At 37.8% G+C, this 27,228-nt stretch overlaps 1 protein-coding gene across 1 annotated transcript in view; it reads left to right on the top strand.

Annotated features, from left to right (window-relative positions):
• Positions 1-27,228, top strand: part of DMD (dystrophin) — a 1,998,908-nt gene that overhangs the window by 1,201,412 nt on the left and 770,268 nt on the right. Inside the window, exons 46-47 of the mRNA XM_049644567.1 lie at positions 24,257-24,404; positions 26,580-26,729. Coding sequence (XP_049500524.1) covers positions 24,257-24,404; positions 26,580-26,729 — 298 coding nt within the window. The remainder of the gene's footprint in view (positions 1-24,256; positions 24,405-26,579; positions 26,730-27,228) is intronic.

The raw sequence follows: 27,228 nt of genomic DNA, 5'->3' as shown, positions 1-27,228 counted from the left end.
TGGGTGCAGTCTCCATCTATGCACTTGCCCAAGCTAGACACTTGGAAGTTACAGGAGTTAATATTAATAATGCTCAGTTTTGCGTGCTTGTGCTACAGAATGGTCTTTAAGAGTTTTACAGAGGTTTCCCCCCTTAATCATCACAACTCAGCTTTAAAGATCTTTTGTGTTCATCCTCTCACCTGGTTGTGACATGGTAAGCAACGGATGGAAAGCGGTATTCTTAGGTCCATTTTACAAGTTATCAAATTGCAGCTCAAAAAGATTAAGATTGTTGGCCAAGGCTAATCAAAGTTATGGAAAGATTAAGAACTAAATATCAGTGATTCTGACCCCAAACCCATGCCTTTTCCATTATGATCATTGTTACCTAAGTAAACAAAACAATGGATAAGGATAGCAGGGACAAGACGAATGAGTGTTCCCCACTACCTGGATTACCTCTCCCTCAGCCAATTAATGAGACCGGAGGCAGTATTTTCCCAGATTTGTGCTTCTTCCAGTATCTAAAGATAATATTCTCTTTGATGTATGATGAATTTTTAATGAGGTAGGATTTGGATAATTAGTAAAGAAGGAAGGCAAAGTAGCTAAAGAGGCAGAGTTGGTCTGCAAAATAAAAAGGACAAGATAATCCTTGAATATGTATTTTGTTTGTGGAGTTTCAGAACTTGCAAGATTCTGAAGCAATTGATAGAAATGAAAAGAAATGAAAATTCTAGAATTTCCTGTTGCTGAACATATTGTTGCCCATTATGAATCAAGAAATGTGAATTAAGATGAGAATTCTTGTTCAGCAGTCTTTTGTTGCTAGAGTTGGCTTTTGTGGATGTAGCTCAGTGGAGAATATAGGTCGTATTTTTGTTAGGTTTACACGTGAGCACCAAACGCTACCCTTATGAATCAATAGATGATTTTTTTTTTTAATGATCAGAGCGTAACCATGACAAAAATAGCTTGTTTTCTGATATGTTTGGTATTTTCTTGCCAATTAACCTTTCTGCTGGACAGTGGAAACTAAGTAATTGGGGCTGGAGAGTGGCCAGTTACATAAACCTGCTAAGAAAATGCTGGACAGTAATCCCCGATGCTCCTTCTTGTGTTTATTTCCTTTGGAAGTAAATAGTACTTTTGTGTTTATATTTTTACTTTGCTTTTTTGTTTGGCAAGATACTTACCTAAACTATATGAGCCTCATTTTACTCATTAGAAAAATAAGAAGATAGTGCCTATCTTGTAGAATTGCTGCAGTGGTAAGTGATAATGTAAATAAATTGGGTATTCCTGTGCCTGACATTTGACTAGGGCTTAAAAATCCGTTTCTGGGAAAAGGACTTCTGGGATAGTGAAGTGAGTAGCTCAACACAGCTACTTCCCAAAACAACAATAAAACTGGACAAAATATTTCATGATTCTGGAGATCAAAGGCATACTCATAATTGGAAAGCTATTATTTATGGAAAACTTTTAAACTTTGAAACAGAACAGTGGAAATCTGTGGTGTTTTTGTCTAGCTGTTTCCACGCCACGCTCCCAGCTTGGTCAGCATAGTTGTTACATCGAGGTAGTATAACACATGAAAGCCAGCAGCTTCGCTGCCCAAGGGGCTGGCTTTATGTGAAGCCAAACGTATAAAACCCCATGCCCAGAAGCACAGTGACAGTAGAGACGTAGGTGGCAAATGAATGAGCCATCTAGCGACTTAGCTGTGCTAAAGTGGCCATCTTGATTAGGGCAAACAATTGAATGGAAAACTAGCTAAACATTTAATTTTTCAGGGGTTGATGAAAAATGAGACTGTCATAAAGGGCTGGACAATCTCCATATATCTGCTGTAGGATGACTTCAAAGCTGAACTTTGAATAAATTCCCCAACCTACATACAGACCCAGTGACAAAAATTGGAACTTTTACTCACTCCAACTGTTTGAGTTCAACTCTTGACCTCATTGCCTAATGACAACTAAGTTCTCCTGGTCTCCAGGAAGCTAGGCGTATTTTTTTTCTAAACAGAGAAGGGATGTCTGCAGTCACACACTAGGGGGAAATATTCCACAGATATTGCCTAGGTAAGTTATTAAAACCCTAATAACAACAACACTGATGTGGAGGGGAATCTGGAGCTCCTTCAATGTATTAAAATGTTGAATTTTTCTAGAAAAATAGTGGTACATGCAAAGAAACGGGGAACTATGTATTATACTTGGGGAGAAAAAGCAAGCAATAGAAATTGTCTCTGAGTTGGTCCAGATGTTAGACTTATCAGATAGAGACTTCAAAGCTCCTACTATGAATACTTTTAGGAACTTAAAGAAAATCGTGTTTAAATAATGAAAGTATGATGACAAGGGCATAAATAGAGACTATCAACAGAGTTCCACATTATAAGAAAAATAAAATTCTGGGATTGAAAAGTACCATTTTAAAAATTGGGGTACCTTAGTGGTTCAGTCAGTTAAGTGTCCGACTTGGGCTCAGGTGATGATCTCACGGTTTATGAGCGTGAGCATCATGTCAGGCTCTGCACTGACAGCTCAGAGCCTGCTTCAGATTCTTGGTCTCCCTCTCCCTCTGCCTGTCTGTCTCTCAAAAATAAATACATAAACAATAAACAAACAAATAAATCCATCCAAAATGGCTCAAGAGCAAATTCAAGATGGGAGAAGAAAGAATCTGTAAACTTGAAGATAAATAGAAAATGTCCAATCTGCAGAACATAGTGAAAAAAGAGTGGGAAAAAAAATGACTGGCAACTCAGAACGGTAAGAAAACACCGAGTGTATCAATGTAGATCCCAGAAAGAAAAGAAGGATATAGGAGCAGAAAAATTATTTGAAGATGTAATGGTCATACTTTTCGTAAATGCAGTGAAGTTGAACAAACCCCAAACAAAATAAACTCAAAGGGACAAATGCTCAGAGACATCAGGGTCATGCTATTAAAATACAACCACGAATGTAAAAATCTTGAAAACAAAGAAAAATGACTCCTTCCATACAGGAAACATGATTTGATTAGCAGATAACTTCTTAATATTAACAATGAAGCCCAGAGTCAGTGCGTTGATCTAGTCAAAGCGCTGAAAGAAAAAAAAAAAAAAAAAACTGTCAACCAAGAATTTTAGATAAAGTAGAGCTGTTGTTTAGAAATGAAAATGAATAAAGACCTTCTCAAAAAATCAGGATATTTCTTTCTCGTTGTCCTGACTCACGCGAAAAAAAAATGAAAGGAACTCCTTCAGGCTGAAAGCAGCGATATTATTCAGTAACTCAAATGTACGCGAACAAATGAAAAGCAACAGAATTAGTAAATATGCATGGAAATATAAAAGACTGTACAAACATAGATGTATATAGGCTTTTCTTTCAGGCATATTTTTGCATAAAACAATTTTATCGCCGTATTTTTGTGTCATTATGTATAGATACAATGAACATGATGACAAATAGCACAAAGGAGGAGGGAAAATGGAGCTTATCAGAGCAAAGTTTCTATACTTTACCAGAATTAGTTGTTTTTCTGGCTTTATTGAGGTTTGCTTGACAAATTGTGCATATTTAAGATGCAAAATGTGATATTTTCTTACAAGTATACCTCGTGTACTCGTTAGGACAATTGAGCTAATTAGCATATCTGTCATCTCCTGTAGGTACCATTTGTCTACGTGTGGTGAAAACACTTAACATCTACTCTTAGCAAATTTTGAGTTTGGAATACATTATTATTAACTATGGTTATCATGCTGTACATTAGATCCCCCAAACCTACTCATCTTATTACTGAAACTTTATACGCAGTTACCACCATCTCCCCATTTCCCTCACCCACCGCCCTTGACAACCATCATTCTTCTCCCTGTTTCTCTGAATTTGACGTTCTTTCAGATTCTACATACAAATGAGATCATACGATATTCGTCTTCCTGTGTCTGACTTATTTCGCTTACCACAGTGTCCTAAGTACATTCACAGTAGCACAAATGGAAGAATTTCTCTCAAGGGTGAATAATATTCCACTGTGTGTGTGTGTGTGTGTGTGTGTGTATCATACTGTCTTTGTCCATTCATCCACTGATGAACGCTTAAGTTGCTTCTGTATTTTGGTTACCGTGAATAATACTGCAGTGAATATGAGAGTGCAGATATTTCTTCAAGACAGTGAATTCATTTCCTTTGGATAAATACCCAGAAGTGGGATTACTGAATCATATGCTAGTTCTATTTTTAACCTTTTGAGGAACATCCATAGTGTTTTCCATAGTAAATGTACTAATTTATATTCCCTCCAACAGTGTACGAGAGTTCCCTTTTCTTCATATGCCTGCCAATATTTGTAATCTCTTGGTTTTTTTTTTTTTTGATGATAGCCAATCTAATGGGAGTAAGTTACATTAGTAGATCTGAAGTATACTATGATAAATAGAGATGTGTTTGTAAACTTTAGATCAACCCCTAAGAAATTAACCTTATGGTTTAAAAGTAAACAGAGGAATTAGATTTGTACACCAAAAATAACTACTTAACAAAAGAATGTGGTAAACACCGTGAGACATATAAAAAGATATGAGACGGGGTACCTGGGTGGCTCAGTTGATTAAATGTCCGACTTCAGCTCAGGTCATGATCTCACGGTTCATGGGTTCAAGCCTCGCATTGGACTTTGCTGACGGCTCGGGGCCTGGAGCCTGCTTCAGATTCTGTGTTTCTCTCTCTCTCTCTCTCTCTCTCTCTCTCTCTCTCTCTCTGCCCCTCCCCTGCTCATACCCTGCCTGTCTGTCTCTCTCTCTCTCTGAAACATAAATGAACATTAAAAAATTAAAAACAAAGACATGAGACAAATAAAAAAGAGCAAAATAGCGATTTAAATAGAACTACATCAATAGCCACATTAAATGTGAAGATATTAAGCATTCCAATTAAGATATTTCACGCTGGATTTTTTAAAAGAACTAACTATATTCTGTCTAAAAAAAAATGCTTCAGAGTCAAAGACACATACACTTTGAAAGTAAAAAAAAAAATGGAGAAAGATATATCATATAGATAGTAACCTTAAGAAAAATAAAATGGTGATACTAATGCCAGATAGACTTTAAGGTAAAACATGTTACTAGTGCTAAAAAGGGACATTTGTGATTACAAAATGGTCACTTCATCGGAAGCTATAACCACAAACCCCACAATTTATGATGCAGAAATTAACAGAATGCAAATGTGAAATAAAAAATTAAACAACAATTATTAGAGATTTAATACCTCAGTCTCCATATTTGGTCAACCAATTGGACAGAAAATCAGCAATGATATAGAAGACCAACTCTATCAACTAACTTGATCCGACATTTATAGAATACTCCACCAAAGGACAGAATACGTATTCTTTTCTGCATTTTAATTGAGGTATACTTAATATACAGTGTTATATTTGTTTCAGGTGTACAATAGAATGATTCAACAATTCTATCCATTACTCAGTGCTCATCACGAGAAGTGTACTCTTAATCCCCTTTATCTATTTCATTCATCTCCCTAACCCACCTCCCCTCTGGCAACCACCAGTTTGGTTTTTATATTTAAGAGTCTACTTGTTTCAAAATACCTTTTCTTTGAAAGTGCCCATGGCATATTCTCAAGGATAGATGGTATGGTAGGTCACAAAACGAATCGCAGTTAATTTTAAAGGATTGAATTCATTAAAATCATATTGTGTTAACACATCAGAATTAAGTTAGAACGTAACAACGGAAGGAAATCTGGGAGATACCAAACTATTTGGAAATTAAACAACACCTAAATAATCCATGAATCAAAAGAGATATCACAAGGGGAATTAGAAAATATAAAAGCACATGTCAACATTTATGGTACACGGTTAAAACAGTGTTCATAGGAAAATTTAAAACTTTAAACACTTATGTTAGAAAAGGTTAAAATTCTCAAATCAGTAACTCAAGCTTTTACCTTAAGAAACTAGAAAAAAAAATAGCAATCTAAATCCAAAGGAAATAATGATGACTAGAGCAGAAATCCATAAAATATAAAGAAGAATAGAGAGAATCAATGAAAACTAACATTAATGTTTGGAAAAATTTTGAAAATGGCAAGGCTTTAGTTAGATTGACCAAGAAAAAAAAAAAAGAGAAAGAAGTCTAAAGTTACCAAAATTATCAAGAAAAGAGAGGACATCACTACCAACCCTATTGAAGCTAGGACTAGAAGGTAGTCCTATAAACAACTTTATACCACAATTTCTCCAAATTACACAAAATGGTAAAAATCCTAGAAAGATATAAATTACTAAAATAGATTCAAAAAAAAGTAGAAAATCTGAATAGACCTAATACAAGTACAGAAACTAAATTAGTGATTGTAAATCTTCTGACAAAAGAAGCCTCATTAGAGATGATTTACTCATGACCTTTCAAAAAAAAATCTCTTTTAAATACCAATCCATCACAAATCCTTTCGGAAAAAAAGCAGAGGAGGGAACTTCCAATTCATTCTATAACACCAGCATTACTCTGATCTAAACTATACAAAGATATTATAATAAAAAAATAATAGAACAACGTCCCTCATAAACATAAACACAAAATTTCTTAACAAAAATTTAGGAAACTGAATCCAGAGTATGTGAAAAAGATTACATACCATGTGAAGGGGCTCCTGGGTGGCTCAGTTGGTTGAGTGCCTGACTCATGATTTCGGAGCAGGTCATGATCCCAGGCTCATGGGATCGAGCCATGTGCCAGGCTCCTTGTTGAGGCATGGAGCCTGCTTAAGATTCATTCTCCCTCTCTCTCCGTCTCTCGCTCTCTTGCTCTCTCGCTCTCTTGCTCTCGCTTTCTCTCTCTCCCTCTGCCTCTTTCCCACTCTCCCCCACTCAAGCATGCTTTCACTCTCTCTCTCTTTCTAAAAGAAAAGAAAAAAAGATTACATGCCATGTGACATTTATTCCAGGAATGCAAAGTTGGTTTAACATCAAAAATAATTATTGTAGCATACCATAAGGGCAAAAACCAAATGATCATGTAAATGGATGTAGAAAAAGCATTTGGTAAAATCTAACACCTAGTTATGCTACAAATTTTCAAGAAATAAGAAAGCTTCCTTAACGTGGTAAAGGTCGTGTATGAAATACCAATGGCTAACTAACATCATTCGTAGTGGTGAAAGGGTGAATATTTTCACCTTCAGGTCAAGAATAAGACAGAGATATCTACCTTTAGTATGTCAACATTCAACACTGTACTGGAGTTTAAATCAAAGAAAGACGGAGGAAGGCAGGAAGGTGTAGCGATGGGACACCGAACTCTCTATGTTTACTAAAAGCCATTAAATTATACACCTACCATAGGTGAGCTTTATGGTGTATAAATTTATACTTGAATAAACATGAAAAAAGAAATAGTTGAGAATGAGAAAATAGAGAATCAACACATTTGGCAATAAACTCGTAATTGTTGAATCTTGATTACAGATAATCCGAGCTCGTCATACTACTATACTTTTGTGTATGCTTGAACTTTCTCAAAATGTTTTTAAAAAATCTCTGCCTGTATGTCCCTTGTTCTCCAGTGCAATCTAGGCATGGTTCTTTTTGCTTCTCTCTTTGAGAGTGTAATCTAATTTTCCCCTAATAAGTGTGTAACACAAGTGTCATATATGTAATAGTTTCTGCCTATTGGCCTTTCTATTTCTACTCACGTTTGCATTATACTTTGCTTTTTGAGTCACAGACTGACGAAATGACATGGCATTTGCTTAGAAACCATTCACTGTCTCTAGAGAATACAACACTCTCCTATATTCGGCAGGAAAGTGATATCAGTCAGCTCCCAGTGAAGAGAAAGAAACTATCCTCAGTCTTCATGAACCTACAAATAATTGTTTTCAGTGTTATGTCAGTCTGCCGTCTGTCCTAAAAACAGATCTAAGAACAAGGAAACATATTTTAGTTCACAGTGTATTGACTCTGTCATAGGTGACTAAGTCTATTTAAAAAAAAAACAACTTTAGAGTTCTCAGTTGGATTCTACTATTTTTAAAGGTGTGCTTAGGTTAATTTAAACAGTCTACTTTATGGGTCAAAGCTAATCTTAAACGATCTACTAGGTAGACTTACTAAGTTCCTCTGTACCTTATACAAAATATTTAATGAGTTTAATCATCGATGGGGAAGGTAGAATAAATAATGCACTAATGAATTTTATTCGTGGTCAAATTGCAATACCCAGAAGTAATTCAGCAAAAGTTATATTTACACAGACTATTCAACTAAGTACTTTTATTGTATATACCTAATGACAAATACGTTATTCTAAAGATAAGTAGGAACAGGCCATACCTCTACTTAGAAACCTTTAGTGGTTCTCTTGTACCACAGAAGGAATGTTTTAACCTCTGCAGGCATGTGGGGCTTGCAGAACAAGACCCAAGCCTACCTTTCTAGTACTTTGTCTCACCACTCCCCTTCCACATTCCTTCACTATGAAAACGTGAACTAGGCCACGCGCTTTTACATCGCTGTGCCTTTGTCCATGCTGATCCTCTTCCTACAATGCCTTCCCCCTTCTTCATCTAATGAGCATATTTTCTGGGCTCCTGGGAAGTCATTCCTCCCTTTGAATTCCTAGGACCCTTAGTAGCCAGTTTCCCATTGAATGTAACATAAAATTCAAACTCTTTCCGTGACCTCCCGTCCCCTGCTCCTCCCTCTGGCCTGATCTTCCGCTCTCCACCTTGCTCACCGCATTTCATTTGCGGTGACCTACTTTCAGTTCCTCTGAATCTCTCTGTATGTACCGCCTGAAGGATGTTGATTTCTCTGCGTGGAAGCTATTCCCCTACACTTCATCTAGGCATATTTACACCTATTTCATGGTTAAGCTTCAATGTCCGTGACTCACAGGGGCTCATTTTTAAAACGACCACACCGTCCTCGGTCCACCGTTCTCCTTAGGAAAAGGTGACATTCCAACCTACCGTTTGCAAGTACATTCACTCTTTGACCACGTACCTGCATATAAGAAACCAAGAGTTGTTCAGTTAAGTCCTGTGGGAAAATTCGAAATGTTAAGGGTATTGGAGGAGGGTTATTCTTTTCTCTGGTTTGCCAGCATTTTCAACAATGTCTCTCTGGTCTACCATGTTTGAAACTAAAACTGAGAAATGTTTCTATAATTGATTTATTCATCAAAAAGTATAATCGCTCATTCCATGTTAATATAGGTAACATATGTTTTATGATTAATAACCATTTTCTACAACAACAAAGAGTGTGAGAAGAGTGACATTGTTTTACATTTCTGAAGAGCGCTTTAGTTTTTACCTTAAGAGAGCTGATGATTCTGGGGCACCTGGGTGGCTCAGTCGGTTAAGCATCCAACTCTTGATTTCTGCTCAGGTCACGATCTCATGGTTAGTGAGTTCAAGCCCCAAGCTTGGTTCTGCACTGGCAGCGTAGAGCCTGCTTGGAATTCTCTCTCTCTCTCTCTCTCTCTCGCCCTCTCTCTGCCCCTCCCCAGCTCACTTTCTCTCTCTCTCCCTCTCAAAATAAATAAATACACATTATATTTTTTTTGAAAAGATAGCTGATTCTGATCTCTGCTTCTACATTGTGTTTCCATATCACTTATAATATAGCCTCTGGAAAACTCATAAGAGAAAGGAAGAGAAAAAGGGAAAATGATATAGTATTATTATGAAAATAGTTTTGACCTCAAAGGGCCCCCAAAAGTATCTCAAGGACCCCAGAGGTTCCCAGACCACACTTCAGGAACTGCTATCTGAGGGAATAAAACTATTTTTGTACCTCCTATGGCTACATTCTTTTAAAGTATAATAAGAACTTACCTGGAGTTGTGGAAAGATTTTAAATAAATCAAATGGAAATACCCTTTACCTTTTTTTCTCCAGGATGAAAGCAGTGAGATAAATATGTCCTTTTTCTCTGTATAAGGAACTTTGGGCTTCCTTGTCTATCTAATGCATTTTGCTGGGGGTGAAAATTACAAGTACCCTGAGGAATTCAAATACAGGCATCGTAATAAAAATCACCATAAAATCCACAGAAAAAGACTGACTGACAAAGAAAGGATGTAAAATTATAGACGTGATAAAGTTGGTTTGAGATTAGGAAGAAAGAGTAAAATAATGAAAGAAATTCAAATAACGTGAAAACAACGAATAGGAAAAAGAGGAAGAGGCCCGGATCTTTCTGTGTTTCCATGTTTGATTCCAAGCTAAGTAAACATAGCTTCTCATACTGAGAAACTTTAGTAAATTTAAACAGAATAAATATATGTAATTAGATATAATGTCTAGTTTTCCTTTTAGCCATCCTCTTGTCATGGACCATGGAATACTCCTTGTGTAAAATGTTCCTAATGATTTCAAAGGGTGAAGGAGCATTTTAATAGCCATGCACATTTTCATGAACACACACATAATGGGACTAAAAAGGTAATACCAGTTTGCTTATATCAGATTTCTCATACCTTTAATTCCCTAGTATGTATCTAAGAAATGGATTTAGTATCTAGCAGATATCAGCAAACTTCTGTACAATGCCAAGTGGTAAATGCCTTTGGCTTTGTGAGCCGTCCAGTCTCTGTTACAACTACTCAGCTCTGCCACTGTAGTGTGAACACAGTCATAGACGATACACAAATGAATGAATGTGGCTATGTTCCAATAAAACTTTATTTTCACACACAGGGACGCTGGGTGGTTCAGTTGGTTAAGCCTCTGACTCTTGGTTTCGTCTCGGGTCATGATCTCACGGTTCAAGAGTTCAGACCCCACATAGGGCTCTACACTGGCAATGCGGAGCCTGCTTGGGATTTTCTCTCTCTCCCTCTCTCTGCCCCGCCCCCACTCACACTGCGTCTCGCTCTCTTTCTCTCTCAAAATAAATAAATAAATATTATAAAAAAGAACTTTGTTTTCAAAAACAGGTGGTGGGCAGGCTTTAGCTGATTGGGCCATACTTTAGAAACCCCAAGAATACAGCTTTCACCGATTTAATTTAGTTAATTTTACACAGAACTTGTCTTCCTCAACACATACTTTATTTTTCATGGAGATTCTCCGAAGAATAATGCAAATAATGTTATTATTCTCAAATCCACATTAATGATGCTATCATTCTGAGATACTGAATTTAAGAACGGAACAAATACTGCGTACCAGGTACTGAGAATAGAGTGTGATTGCAGTATAGTGCCTGTCCTTAGGGTGCTTGTAATATATTGACAGACATCGGAAATTACAACATACCCTATGATGGAAACAGGATGAGGACCTATGGGACTGTATAACAGGGCCCATAGTTAGACTTGATTGGGATGGGAGTGATAATTAATTAAGAAAAGCTTCCTAGAGAACGTGATGGCTAACCTGAGATTGGAAGGATGACTAGAAGCCACCTAGATCAAGACATGGGGAAGTGAATCCCAGACAGAAGGAGCAAGAGTACGCTAAGGCCAGACTTGAACACAGTACTGGATTTCAAGGAAGCGTAGGTCCAGTGGATTATGGAACGTAAAGAAAGACGAAGAGAAGTAAGCAGGGATCACGTCCTAAAGAGCTTTTTGATCCCTGTTAAAGCAGCTGGATTTTACCCCATTAACCCCAGGGAGTTACTAAAAGTGTGAGAGTATAATCAGAGACATAGTTTTAGAAAGATGATTCCTTCGGAATGTCAAGAATGGACACGAAGACGGCAACGAGGGAGGCAGAACCCAATTACGATAGAGCCTCAGTAATCCAGACAGAGAGGCTAGAAGAAGGAGTCATTGGCAGGGAGAAAGGAGAGAAGTGGGCAAATTCGAGAGAGCTATCTTGCATGGAATTGTGAGAACACATTTATTGATACACTCTGGGAGTAAGAGAGAGGAAAGAATCAAGGATGCCTCAGATGTCTAGCCTGAGAGACTAGGAGCTGGCAGATACGTCCGTGGAGGCTGACAGAGAAGCTGCCTTGGGAGGGAAGATGACGGTATGTGGGAAGAGAAGAACCCGGCCATGATTGAAAGCAGAAAAACTGAGGCCATTCACTTTTCACTGCATCTTCCACTGCATGGCAATGGCTTTGTTACAGGCTTTGCTAATGAGTTATGTCACTCTGCCTCTGACAGATGGAGGGCCAAAATATCCTCAGCGTTTTTCTAAATCAATTCCAGCACCTGTGTAGACAGCAGACAACAAAAATACAGAAATTCTGGGATTCATTTAGTCCATTGGACCTATTAAAGTAGGATTGGAGAACAGAGTTCTATCTGGCACCCCCCAAAAAGATGATTTTATTATTTCTTTTTATCTAAGAACTGAGTTTGATGGGGAATATGAATTATGACAGGCCTGGGATTCTCGGTAGAATCTATTTAGATGTAACTGTTTGGTCTTATCTCCCTACTACTCTCCCCCTCTCTCATTCCATTGCAAATGTATTTTTTTTTTTTTTCACTTCTTTGTTGTTCTGGGAATATTCTGATCACATTCCTGCCTCAGGACCTTTGTATTTCTTTTCTTTTGTTCTCTTTTCTTTTCTTTTCTTTTTTCTCAGAGTGCTCTCCCCCCATTATTTGCATGGCTTGCTCCCTCACTTTTTTATTATCTGATTTAATTCAAGCTGCTACTTTAAAAAGAAGCTCCTTATTTCAGTGGCTTAACACAGTGTAAGCGTGTCACCTATGCAAAACTCACCAAGTTGGTTTTGATCAGCACATAGCTCCCTTCCAAATTGTGAATCCAAGACCCAAGCTACATTGCTTTTGTGGCTCTGAGGTGGTTAACATGTGGCTTTAGAAGGAGGAATAATGAAGAATATCACATGTGTAGGGGTTAAGTTCTGAGCCGGCCCTGGAATCAGTGCACATCAATTTTGCTCACATTCCGTTGGTAGCATTCAGTTATATAGCCATACCCAGTGGCAAGGGAGGATGGAAATGACCGCTCGCTTTGTGGTTAAGAGAGGGGGGGATCAGATTTTTTGATGAGCAGACTGCCATTCTCTACCATGATGATTTTACTCAAATAACTCTTTTCAATGAAGTTTTCTCTGATCACTATAACATTGTAAAACCACCCTCCAACTTTAATTGGTATTCCTTTTCTTCCAGGCTTCATTTTTTTTTTTTTTTTCGCTCTGTAGCCCTTAACACTATGTCACAATCTACACGTTTCAGTGTAGCTTGTTTATTGTCTGTCTCCCCCTAATAGAATATAAGCTCTACGAGGGCAAAAATTATTGCCTACATTCATTGCCATATCACTGGACACTAATAGCCTTCAATAAATATTTGTTGCGCTGTAATCATACATCTTCTTCACCTAGAATTAGTCTTACGTGGCGACACTTTTACTCATAGATTGGCATTTTGACTCTAATTGTGTTTCCCCCACAAAATGTGTCAAAGAGATTTGTCAGTAGAGAGAAATAGAGCTGTCAACTGGTTCATCACAAAGCTCAATTTCAAATAGTCCTTCTGTGCACTCATGCATGCTTTATAAACACTTTTATGCATGTAAGTGTGTTGGCTTAAGCAAAATTCTTAGCTAGAAATAACAGTTCACTATCCAGATTCACCTTTTTTTTTAGCTCTTTATTTTCTCTACCATTTCTTAAATCCTATTAGTAAAGCCCTAGACTAAAACGGATGCTTCTTTTTTTTTTTAATTTTTTTAATGTTTATTTATTTTTGACAGAGAGAGAGAAACAGAGACAGAGACAGAGTATGAGCGGGGGAGGGGCAGAGAGAGAGGGAGACACAGAATCCGAAGCAGGCTCCAGGCTCCGAGCTGTCAGCACAGAGCCCGACTCAGGGCTTGAACCCACAGACTGAGAGATCGTGACCTGAACCGAAGTCGGACGCTCAACCAACTGAGCCACCCAGGCGCCCCTAAAACGGGTGTTTCTGAGAACAAATTATAGCCATACAACCAACTCTGAAGTGTTCACTGTCCCGATTTACGGATGAAGAAACCGAGGCCCATAGAAATTTAAGTAACTTCCCCAAGTTCACACCCTCAATTAATAATTTGCAAGGCCTCGATTTGGTCTTTTCCTTTCAGTAACTCACCACTAAGCTTCATGATATCCCTCTTCATTCTCTTATTATTTTCCTTACTATTGAGAAATAAAAGACTGAGAATCTTTGATATGTTATTTCTCTCAGGAGCACTACTCTTTAATAAAGCACAAACTGTGGACAAAATGAATAAATGTCTAATTGTGTAACTCAAGCACTAACCAGGTACGAGGGGCATGTCAATTTAAAAATAGTTGATGCTTTGGGGCACCTGGGTGGCTCAATCAGTTAAGTGTTCGACTCTTTGATTTCAGCTCAGGTCATGATCTCCTGGTTTGTGGGTTTGAGCCCCACATCGGGTTTTGTGCTGAGAGCACACAGAGCCTGCTTGGAATTCTCTCCCTCTGCCTTCTCTGCCCCTCCCCCACTTGGATGTATAATTTCTCTCTCTCTCTCTCTCTCTCTGAAAATAAATAAGTAAACTTTAAAAATTAAAAAAACTAGTTTATGCTTTGCTTCTGATTCTGACAAGGTCCCATAGAGGGTGTGACCTGGGGAAGTTAACATGTGTGGCTAAATATGAATTTTTTTTTTTTTTTTGCCTTAAGGAAGACCTTATATTCCTTTGAATGTTTGTGAAATTTCTCATGCTTCAAGATACTCATTTTATTTTGCTCAGAACAACAACGTGCTGTCTGGGAGAGACATTCATTTAATATCAATTGAGTCGCCTGATGGAAAAAAAACAGGAAAAATTTAGTTAATGGAAGTCATGATTAGCTTTGTCGGTATGACATCACAGTTGTAAGAGTTGTATGTCATTGTAAACAAGGTCTGAAAAGATTATTTTTAAAGCAACTCAGTAAGTGCTTACATGGTGTTCCTCATGGACATATGGCACAGAAAAGAGAAAAACTGTCTTTACATAACATACAACTGTCTGGTGTAAATGTGTGCTTATGGCTTGGAATAAAATTTCCAGTAGAATGTTAAACATGGGCTCAACATGGCTGCACCTCAGGCCACGTGGGTAGAGGTGAAAATGACGGTGACTAGAAAACTGAATGAGATGACTCAAACCGTGGGGCGCCTGGTGGCTCAGTCAGTTAAGCATCTGACCTCACCTCAGGTCGTGATCTCACCGCTGGTTAGTTCAAGCCCCACGTCGCGCGCTGTGTTCACAGCTCAGAGCCTGGAGCCTGCTTCCAGTTCTGTGTCTCCCTCTCTCTGCCCCTCCCCCCACTCACACTCTGTCTCTCAAAAATAAAGTTAAAAATTTTGTTTTTAAAAAGATGACTCAAAAAGTGCATCCACCAGGGGGCGCCTGGCTGGCTCAGTCGGTTGAGCGTCTGACTTTGGCTCAGGTCATGATCTCGCGGTATGTGAGTTCGAGCCCTGCCTTGGGCTCTGTGCTGACAGCTCAGAGCCCGGAGCCCGCTTCTGATTCTGTGTCTCCCTCTCTCTCTGCCCCTCCCCTGCTCATGCTCTGTCTCTCTCTGTCTCTGTCTCTGTCTGTCAAAAATAAATAAACATCAAAAAATTAAAAAGAAAAAAGTGCATCCGCCAAGATGATGATTCCCATGTTGAACGCGCACGTGAGGAAGGTATACACAATTACTGTATCCACTGTGAATGGGAAAATGTGTTCTTTCTAATATGGTGTATAATTTTCAGTTAATATGCACAATCAAATTAACTATGCAGTGTATATGGACAGGTGTTGATTCTGTCCACATCTTCTGAAATTTCTGTGTTCTAGTTCGCCCAAAACTTAGAGAAGTACTTCTTCTTTTTTTTTTTTTTTTTTTTTTTTTGAAGATGGGAGAGATGAGTATACAAAAAAAAAAAAAAAATTCAAATGGGAAAATATCTAGCACTTGGCCTGAAACACTTGGTCGATCCTCTCTTTCTAAAATCATGTCATGTAGGGGCGCCTGGGTGGCTCAGTCAGTTAAGCATGTGAGTTGATTTCGATGCAGGTCATGATCTCACAGTGGGTGAGTTCAAGTCCCGCATCTGGCTGGCAGCGCGAGGACCAGCTTGAGATTCTCGCTCTCCCCCCTCTCTGTGCCCCTCCCTTCTTCTCTAATTAAATACATACAAAAATAAATAAAACTTCAAAATCGTGCCATGATTTGGCACCCTTCCTCTTACCATAACCGCAGCTCCAGAGAACGTGTTCATTAAGAGTTAATGTGAAATTCATTGAATTTAACAGGACATCCATAACTCTTCCTTTCTGATTATGCAGATTTCTCCCCATCATGATATGTGCTTCCTTCAATTGCATTAAGAGCATTTGTAATGTAAATGGCAACAGAGCCAATATTTCAAACAGAAGCCATTCTTTAAAAAAAAAAAAAAAAAGCTAAATGTATTGAAATGCCTCTAAAAGTAAAATATTTAGCACTTAATTGCAGATGGGTAATGTTAAATATCCCATTCATTATTATTACTACCACATGCCTGAATAAATCCTACCATAAGCATTAAGCGAGTAGGTAAACAAAGAAATAACACTTCATGTGATGAATGCCAATATAAAGCACGTTTAAACTGTTGTGTCAAGAGACAAGCCTGGAAATGCTAACTGTGTTCCTTTGCTCTTCTGCAATCATCTGAATACATAAATTCAAATTGCAGCTTTTAAAACTTCAAATCGAGGCTTTTGAAATTTCAGAAAACACATGCGCTTGAAAAAGCAGATTATAACAAGGTCCTGGTGGGATTTGGGCACCATCTTTTTTGTATTTCAAAGGATAAAAAACAAACCTATACAAGAAATGACTACCAAATGTTTTCATATTTAAAAAAGATGCTGTACTTTTTAAAAAATTAAATCATCAGGAAACTTTTCCGCACACACTGTGTGAAGAGAAAGATTAGGGCAACTAGCTTCGCCAAAACTTTTACTTTTTCAGTCATGATTTATTCTATCTGGAAGTCCTGAAGAATTTTCTAGATTAGTATACAGTTACTATCCATAAGGTCATATGCAAGTCACTGCCTTTCAAACTGATGCTGAAAGTTAATTAGAAAGCATACTTAATTATTTATAACGCATGGATGAGTCCCCAATACACTCCAAATGCCCTGTAAATATAGAAAATTTATCGGATTTGTACTGAAAAGACAGTAATTCTTCAGAAAATAATTTATTGATTTAATGGAATCCCTGTCACAATCCCCGGTGAGATTTATTTTGATATTTGACCAAATGATGCTCATATTACAAAAGTTGGGATAGCTAAGTGCTTGATGTAGTGCATTACTGTCAAAAAATCTCCAGTAGATCAGTAAACAGAACCTCATTGCATATAAAACACAAAACAAAATGAGGCAATCACCACAAATCAATAGAAAATAAATTGTGCTCGGAGAAAAATATATCAATTTCTGAAAAACCCTTCAAGGTCAGAAACTTAGCTATATAAATTGAAGATGGATTAAGTTTGTACTCTTTGAAATGAAAGTATAATGTCCTAGAATAATATAAAGGTGAATATTTAAGCAACTAGAGGATATTCATAATTTTCACGGTAGTGTCAGTGAAAAAGATAACAAAGAACATGACAACATTTTATTTAGAAACAAACAAAACTATTAAATTTCCCAAGGTAAAAAGGAAGCTAGAAAAATAGTCTCGGTAAGTATTTTTCTGACTTTTTATTTTTTATCAAAGTGGATAATGTGAAAAGAGCTTCACCAAATAAAACACTGAGGAAAAATGGGCAACAGACGCAGCAGACCATTGATAGCAGAAGCAAATGACAAATACACACCAATACACAAATGTTTTTCAACTTTTCTAGTAATAAAAAAAAATCCGTGGCAAACTATTTTTCTTCTTTCAAGCATATAAATCATCATGCACTACAGCAGTAAACGTGTGTTGAGACAAGTATCTTATAACTGTTGGTGGAAGTGGATGGGAGTTCTTATTGCCAGCATGGCGAAGAAATTTAGCAACGTGTATCTGAATCCTTAGTATTCTAATCGTTAACTTTTCTTCCTTATTCGAAGCAAATTAGCAGATCCGTAAGCCCAAATGCATAAACAAATGTATTTGCTATAGGGTTATTTATTATAATGAAAAAGTGGAACCAAACTAAATGCCTACTAATGAAAGAATGGTGAAATATGGTGTACCTACTTATGGGTTATTGCTCAGATCTTAAAAATCAATTTTTCAAAGAATAATTAATGACCTAAGGAAATACAGTCGAATATTCAAGTTGGAAAATAGGTATACAGTGTTTATAGAGTGTAACACCAATTAAATATATAAATCCCAATTATCATGGTTAAGCACATTTTCCCTCTTTTCCTTGGCTGGATATTCTTAAAAAAGAAAAAAAAATACACAAGTAATTAATTTGAGACGTGTTTGAAGCAGAAGTTTGGGGATATTTGCTTTTAGAATTTTTTTCAAGGTTTGAGGCACTTTTGACGGGGGGTGCGGGTATTACTTTTTCTTGCTCTTCAATTTTTGTTTGTTGGGTCTGGGATTTTTTTCTCTCCCTGATAGGGTCAATTTCTAGGTGAGGGCTGAGAAAAGCTTTACCCATCCGTCTAGGTTTTACATAGGTAAACTGATTTTAGCAAGGTTTTAGTGAACTAAAATGAGGAGGAAAATGGTAGGAGTAAGGTTGCTGCTCTCAGTATTTGGGACACTACGCAATATGACAGAGCCAGATACTGAAGGAGACAAAGATCTGCAAAAGAAAAAAGAAGAAAAAAGAACGATAAGGTAGACTCACAAACACCCTTGAAACCTAGACCCCAGTATTTGAACCACCTTAGAACTTGTAGATGAATAAAGGATGTCTCTAATGGAATTTTTCCCTTTAAGAATTGCTTCTCAGTCCAGAGTCTGTGGAAAAATGGTTCTATTCACATTCTAAAGCTGCCAGCAGTTGACAGGAGCCCTTTCACCCTAGGGGTTAGTAAGAAGTATCACCAGCGCTATGACTACCATGGGTGATTTCAACCTCCTCTACATGCTGTGCCCCAGTCCACGCCAGAGAACTCACGTGGGGTGAGATAGCTTTGTAGGGAGTATACTTTTTCTCACGAGGCTCTGTTTCGTCTCTTCTCCCCTTTCATTTCCCTAAAGTCAAAGGGAGGGGCTTGGAGATCATCCCTGAAAACAAGTACGTGGAATGCAAGCAGGGAAGACCATGTGGTTTTTCAGCTGCGTATTTGTTGAGCTGAAGCGCTCCTTCCCAAGTCCGTGTAGCTTTTCGAGCGGCCAGAAGAATACTCTAGGCGCTCCTTTGGCTTTTCCACATCACAGCTGGGCAAGCGGAGGAGGAGCAGGGAGCCACAGGTTAGCCATCCGCAAGAAAGGAATGAGTGGCTGTGAAATGGACGTTTTCCTTTAATTTTTCAATTTAAATAAGCAGGAGGGAGAGTTGCTAATCTTTAATCTGAAAACGAAGGAAAAAATGGGCTCAGAAGGTGCCAAACGTGAAGTGTAAATTATTAGTGCAAAAGTTAGTTGACCGTGTTTTATCCACCGACCCGTTGCTGGGGATTCTGAAGTCTATATTTCCAGCTCTTTGAGCTCCAGGTCTCTTATTTTCTCTACTAGTGATTTCCCCTAAATATCTGATGCAACGAAATGCACTCTCATCTGGAGTAAATATTGTCCACTCAGCTAGATAAGGTGGAAGTACTCATAGACCAGATGTCATGGTCAAATGAAGAGCGTAGACTCTGGACCCAGATGACCCAGGACTGAATGCTCGACTGACCGCTTACTAGCTGTATGAGTTTGGGCAAAATACTAAGCCCAGTTTTCTTTCATCTGCAAATGAGAAAAGATGAGTACCGTGTCCTAGTAGGAATGTGGGGACTTGACACTTGATTCAGGGCTACCACGAAGTAATTGCTCACTAATTCCTAGCCACACATACCAGTCTGTCTCCTTTCAAGTCCTGTTGAAGCACCTTCTCCATTTTACATGTATCCTGTCTTACCCTTTTGTCTTATTACGTCTTGACGATTTGAACCTTCAGGACTTCATCCCTGACCTCCTATGAGAGTCTCATACTTGATTCATCAGTCTCTTGTCATACAACCCTTAGGCACACCCATTCTCCATAGTGTAGTCACAGTGAGCTTTGGATCAAATAAATCTTGCCCTACTCAAAACCGTTAAGTGGTTCATCACCTACAAATTGAAACAAAACATTCTAGGTGCTTCATAACTCAACGTCTACTCACCTCACCAACTTCATCTCCTGACCCTTCCTGTATAAATCTTGAATACTTTGCTAACAGATAACGTTAGCGTAAGGCTTTAATGTAGACACCCTTACTTTTCATGTACAAGAGGGGCCAACACATTTGTCATTGGCAAAAACTTGCGTAATCAAACATTAAGTCCCGTGGAAAGTAAAGCCAAATCTCACTGACTCTGTTCATGGAAAATGAGCTCAATCATCAGGCAGGTAATGCCGATAATAATACCCACTCACAGTTATAAACTAAAGATAGCAGTAAACAGTCATTATGTTATGAATTTTTAAAAAAATTCTGGACCTATCAGCAACTTGGTAGCAAGTGAAAGAACCCAAGTCATTATGTCAAGTGCTGGGAGGCTGTGCATATGAATTAAATTTCATCCGTTCTAACCTGCACATTTTATCCCATTCAAATCAGTGAAACCAGGATGGGTTTTACAGTCTCTGCTTGCCAGGACGCATATGGTTCCGAAGAAAGTCCAGGAAACAGTAGTGGAACCCTCTTAAGAAATGATATGTTGGCAACACTCTTGCCACCGCAGAGGATGCCAGGGTGAGGGTAAAGATAGAGGTCAATTATCCTGAAGGGAAAAGTGATATAAAGGAGAGGCAAGTTCTAAATACGACAAAGTTTTAGGACTACCTCACTAATTTTTCACGTATGTTTTACTTTTTATGTGTATGACAAAAAATATACAGAAATCTAAAAGAACAATTTCTTAATCGGAAAAGCTTCTAAATGATAACCCTTATCTAAACCCTTATCTAAATGATAAGGGTTGAATCAGTACCATGCCTTTTCCAGCTTGTGCCTGGCAGACCTTAGGATGATATTATATGACCTGCAAGTGAAGGTGTCTTCAGTTGCGTGAAATACTCTAGCACACATTGGCGAGTAAAGTAGACTGTGTTTCAGAATCAGTCTTACAAAGAATGGGAAAGATTCTTTTCTTTAAACTTTTTATATAAATAAATTCCAGTTACTTAGGGGAAGCTGGGTGGCCCAGTCAGTGAAACGTCCAACTCTTGAATTCAACTAGAGTATGATCCCAGCGTGGTGGGATGGAGCCCACGTGGGGCTCTGTAATGGGTATGGAGCCTGCCTAAGATATTCTCTCTCTCTCTCTCTCAAATAAAATAAACAAATTCCAGTTAACATATAGTGTATTATTAGTTTCAGGTGTAGAATATAGTGATTCGACACTTCCATACATCACCCGGGGCTCATCGCAACAGGTGCACGTTTTAATCCCCATCACCTATCACTATTATGAAGAATGGGAAAGATTCTTTTCAAAGAGAAACACATTTAAAATGGAAAAGCATGATGGCAGAATGCATTCATTAATGCAACAGTTATTGATTTGCTATCTGTTTTCTGCCATCCATTGTTCCAGGAGCAAGAATTATGGCAATAAATAAAAATCTTGGCTGTCGGGAAGCTTCATTTCATGTGATAGGCGTCATATAAAATAACACAAGTATAGTGTTTGTGCCTTTCAAGAACTAGGAATTTGGTAGGAGAGGTGTCATTTTCTTTAGGGTCATCAGGAAAGACCTGCCGGAGATGATGGTTGAGGGAAGGACATTGAAGGCAGAAAAATACAGCAAGTACGAAGAGTCAGAAGCAGGGACCCATGTAATGTACTTGAGGAGCACAGCAAGGAAGCTAGAGGGCTTCAAGAAGGATAAGAGAAATACAGAGTAGTTGGAAATGAAGTCTGAGAAGTCAGGAGATTAGGGATCGGCAGATTTCCTAGATCAGTGCTGGTCAATAGAAAAATAAGGTGAGGGGCGCCTAGGTGGCTCAGTCAGTTAAGCGTCCAACTTTGGCTCAGGTCATGGTCTCGTGATTTGTGGGTTCGAGCCCCCATATCGGGCTCTCTGCTGCCAGCACAGAACCTGCTTCAGATCCTCTCTCTCTCTCTCTCTGTGCCCCTCCCCTGCTTGCTCACTCTCTCTCTCTTTCAAAAATAAATAAATATTTTTTTTTAAAAAAAAGGAGTTGAGCTGCTTATGTAATTTAAACTTGTATAGCTGCTACATGTTTTTAAAAGGAAGTAGGGACAGGTGAAATGAATATATCTTATTTAATCCAATATATTAAAAATATTACTTCAACCTGTACATGATATAGAAAGTACTAAGGAGCTGTTTTCCCTTCTTTAAAAAAATGTTTCAAATACTTTTGTTTTTTACAGCAGTTGTAGGTGCTCAGCGAAGTTGAATCTGTACCTTCTGGTACAGAGATCACTTTGATATCTGGTGTATATTTTACACTTAAAGCACATCTCAGTTCCCCTTACATCATTTCAGGTGCTCAGTAGCCACAGGGAAGGTGTCTACCATTTTGGACGGTACAGATCTAGACCCTCATAGAACGCTGTACGGACTTTGACTTTGCTGTGAACAAATTGGGAAGCAAGAGAAGAGTTTTGACTGTGACAGTGACATGACATGACTTGGGTGTCCGTAAGATCCCATATCATGACTTGGGTTTTCATGAGATCTGCTTTTTTGAGATTAGACAGAGAAGAGAGTGTCCCCTCACATGCCCCAGAACAGAATTTGAACAAGCTCCCAACCTAGAGCAAAACTGAGTAGAGACAAGCATACATTCAAAAGTGGACCTGGTTTGGGAAGTAGTGTAAGAGTAGTTCTCTCAACGCCCTGTCTTTGCACAGGCTGTAAATAAGATAGGCTGTGTCTTATTTCGACCCATGGGGATCTCTTGTTTCCTCTCATGGACTGAGATCATCAGGGCAAGCTATGCAACATATCTTTCTTTAATCCTCATGCCCAGTAGCCTTGCTGGAAGTTAGTAAGCCCTCAATAAATATTTGTTAAATTGAAACAAAAACAATAGCTACACATCCCCCAAATGGAAACATTCCAACTATCCACCAACAGAGATATGTATTTAGATAGTTCAATACTCTGCAGCCAGGAGAATAAACAAATTAAGCTCTATGCCACGTGGTTGATTATTGTAAACATTCTGTTGAGTGAAAGAGACAAGACACAAAAGAGGATATAGCATATCATTCCATATACTCAGTGTTCAATATAGACAACATAATCGAAGTTGACAGGATACTGGTTATACTTGGAAAAAATGCCTGCAAGGGACAAGAGGGGCCCCTGGGCTTCTGATGACATTCTATTTTTCTGGTTATTTGTATACTTTTAAAAAATATTTTGAGCTCTTCAGTCATATGTGTACTTCTATATATATGTATATATATAGAAGTGTATATAGACATATACATATATATATGTATTTATATTTTACTTCAATTAAAAGCTTACATACAGGAGATATATCTCTCAAAAGTTATTTGAGGTGCAGACCATTTTGTTCAACGGTGTTACTATTCAACATGTAAGGATAAACTTATGGCCAATAAATGAATAACATATTTTAACTCAGTTTTCTTCTTTCCTCCAAAAAAGATGGTGAATCATAATTTGGAAAACATTTTAACATGCAATAACTTAGTGTTGTTTTTTTTATTCCCTTGTTTTTATTTTTAACCCTACAATTTACCAGAAAGGTGTATTTTTTTTAAGCACGTTAAAACATGCAACTTTATATTATGTAGTTGTTCTACATAATATACAGTACAGAGAACAGCCCCTCAGAACTAAGAATTATTCAACCCTAAATGTCAGTAGTGCTGACGTTGAGAAACACTAATTTCATGACATAATGTTGTTGGAATTTTAAAATTAGAATTTTTTCTTCACTAGTTTTTATCTCTTATATTTTAGAGATTTTTGAGAGATTAAAATTGCTTTGTTCAAAGTAAATGAATTTTGTTTAAAAATGTGTATTGCTAACATCTTTTAATTTGTTTCTTTCCTTGAAAGTGTTACCATGGTTTTTGTTTGTTTGTTTGTTTCTGAGTTTCCTTTAAAAAAAAAGAAAAGTTTGAGAAATAAGTTGTTTATACCAGTTTTATTCTTATTTCTCCAGGCTAGAGGAACAAAAGAATATCTTGTCAGAATTTCAAAGGGATGTAAATGAATTTGTTTTATGGTTGGAAGAAGCAGACAACGTTGCTAATATTCCACTTGAACCTGGGAATGAGCAGCAGCTAAAACAAAAACTTGAACAAGTCAAGGTAATTTTGTTTTCTAAAAACCTCCAAGGACTACTTGTATAAAGAGTATATGAGTCTATTTTTTAATATATTTAATCATTGATTTCCTGCCCATTACATTATTGATAGGTCATCCGTAAATTTTCTCAAAGCTTTATTTTGTTTTAACCCAGCGTTTCCCAATGAGCATATTTTTTTGTAAAAAAAAAAAAAAATGTGTGCGTGTGTGCGTGTGTGTGTGTGTGTAAAATATGGCAGTATTTTGCAAACTAACTTGAAATTAACTTTGCACATATTGGAGAATTCTGCAACTGCAAATTATTTCAAAAACCGGAGAGACTCTAGAAATGAATCCTATTTCTTAGGAAAGATCATAATTGCCAAATCAATCTCACTATCTCAGCCTCTAATTAGAGGTGTTCGATTCGCCTGAAACAATGTTTGTTTTGTCTGGGACTGGTTGGGAGCGCGTGGTGTTGGTTCACATTCTATACTGGTTGAATAGGCATCCAGCTTATTCAAGTGGCTTTTCATGCCTTCCTACTGTGATGTCTGCTTAGTACTGATTACCCCAGCTGGCTGACTGACATGCGCTGATTGTGCAGTTCGATTAACTTCCATGGTTTTAGTCTCAGGAAAGAAACTTATTTGGATCTGTTTTGCTGTAATTCTTGAAGGGAAGGTGAAAGGGAAAGGGAAATTAACATTTAATCATCCTCTATTATGTGCTAAGTATTAGATGTACTTACATCTGCTATTTTATTTAATCTTCATATAAAACTTTCAAAACGGTTGCTGTTATTCTCATTTTACAAGGTCATACAATCAAAGGGAAATGAAATTGCTCTTTTATCAATGATTCAGTTGGTTTGTACATGCAAATTAGACTCCAATGTCAACCACTTATTTCTGTGAAACAAGAGATTTGTACCTGAAGAGAGGATAAAGTATAAAAATAAAATTAATGTTAAATTCGGTGAACAGATACTGAGTCCCTACTATCTATCAGATATCAGAAAAAAAAAAAAAAAAGAAAACAAGTTTTGGATCTGTAGTTCATCTGAAGGTGAGGCTGTCATAGGAAAATGAACTCAGTCTTGTTCTTGAAAATCAATCTTTCCTGCATGTATTGAGGTTATATATAGCAATATAATTGATAACTCATTTAAGAGACATGTTTAGTGGGATTTACTTATTAATAAACAGGCATTGATTTTCTTTTCTCCTTAGACAGTCTAGATCAGCAGTGTCCAATAGAACTTTCCGTAATGATGGTAATGCTCTATATTATCCACTGCAGTAACCACAAGCTGCATGTGCCTTTTGAGTACTTGAAAGGTAGTATGACTGAGGCACTAAGTTTTTAATATTATTGAAATTTAATTAATTTAAAATCAAATAGCCTCATGTAGGTAATGATACTGATTTGGACACTGCAGCTCTAGGTGGCACAAATAAATAAAGAAAACCATGGCAGTTTTGTAAGTCTTGGGAAAGGGCATTTATAAAGTGATGCTGAATGAATAAAAGAAATTCAGGAATGTGGAGGAGTTACAAATAAGGGTTCTTGAATGAAATTGCCCAAGTTTGAACCACAGCTCTGTCGCTCGCTGCTTTTGTGTCCTTGGAGCTGGTATTTAACCTCTTTGTTGGGATTTAAGGTCTCTGTCTCAGTCTTCTTCCGTATAAGATGAAGATAATAGGGTCTACCTCATAGAATTGTGTTATCTCAGTTAACTTTTATAATATGTGAAGAGGTCAACACAGTGTCTTGTACCGAGTATGTTCTCAGTATTAGTTATCTCTCGATATGATAATGCATTTTCTTAATCAGTAGTAAATTATAGCATGGAGGCTTAGTACCTGAGAGGATGATGAATTTACCCAGATTGTTCTATTTCTGATTGCGATGTGTTATTTTGGAGCTCATCCTGCCGTGTAACACCTTGTTTTTCTTGAAAAGAATCTTTGAGGGGTGAGATATGCTGGTCCTTTCTAGGATAGGCCTCTCTACTTGGGAGTGAGTGCTTTGGTCCATCAGTTCTGTACTCTTTAGAAAGTGGTTTGTATTTGAGGTACCCGTTGGCCTTCAGTCAAGTTGCTTCATTTTGAGAGACTAATCAGTAGAGACAAAGACAAGATAGTTGGAATTGTGCTGTAATTCATTTTAAATGTTGTCGCATTTGTCTGTTTCAGTTACTGGCGGAAGAGTTGCCCCTGCGCCAGGGGATTCTAAAACAATTAAATGAAACCGGAGGAACAGTGCTTGTAAGTGCTCCCATAAGCCCAGAAGAGCAAGATAAACTTGAAAATAAGCTCAAGCAGACAAATCTTCAGTGGATAAAGGTTAGACATTAACCATCTCTTCTGTCACATGTGTTAAATGTTCCAAGTGTTTGTATTTGTTTTGGTTCATGGGTGTTTTATTGCTGGGGGCGGGGGGCGGTGAGTGGGGGGGGCCAGGTAGGTGGATTGTTGTTTTTCCAACCTGACCGTCTGGTTTGGCCATATGATTCATTATAGTTGGAAAGAATGGTGATGGTGGATGACAATATATTCATGAGCAAATGCCAAAATATTACTTTGCGTCGTTACTTTGCGTGAGCCACTCTAAGGAACGAGACTGGAAAAGGGATGAAGTAGTTCAGCGTTCGGGTGCATATTGATGGTCTTTAAGCAAGTTGGAGGTGGCCCACTTCAACAAAGATTATGAATCACAATTACTTATCCTTACTTCTGGCGCAGACTTAGTCAGTGAGTAGCGCACACTAACCTTCTCCCAAAGGTGTTCCATGTATTTGTTTCTTTGTTCATTCAGTTCCTTAGGTTTGCTTAGTCACCTAAC

The sequence above is a fragment of the Panthera uncia genome, chromosome X, assembly GCF_023721935.1.
Source record: "Panthera uncia isolate 11264 chromosome X, Puncia_PCG_1.0, whole genome shotgun sequence".
NCBI lineage: Eukaryota > Metazoa > Chordata > Mammalia > Carnivora > Felidae > Panthera > Panthera uncia.
This window is presented reverse-complemented; position numbering and strand designations above follow the sequence as displayed.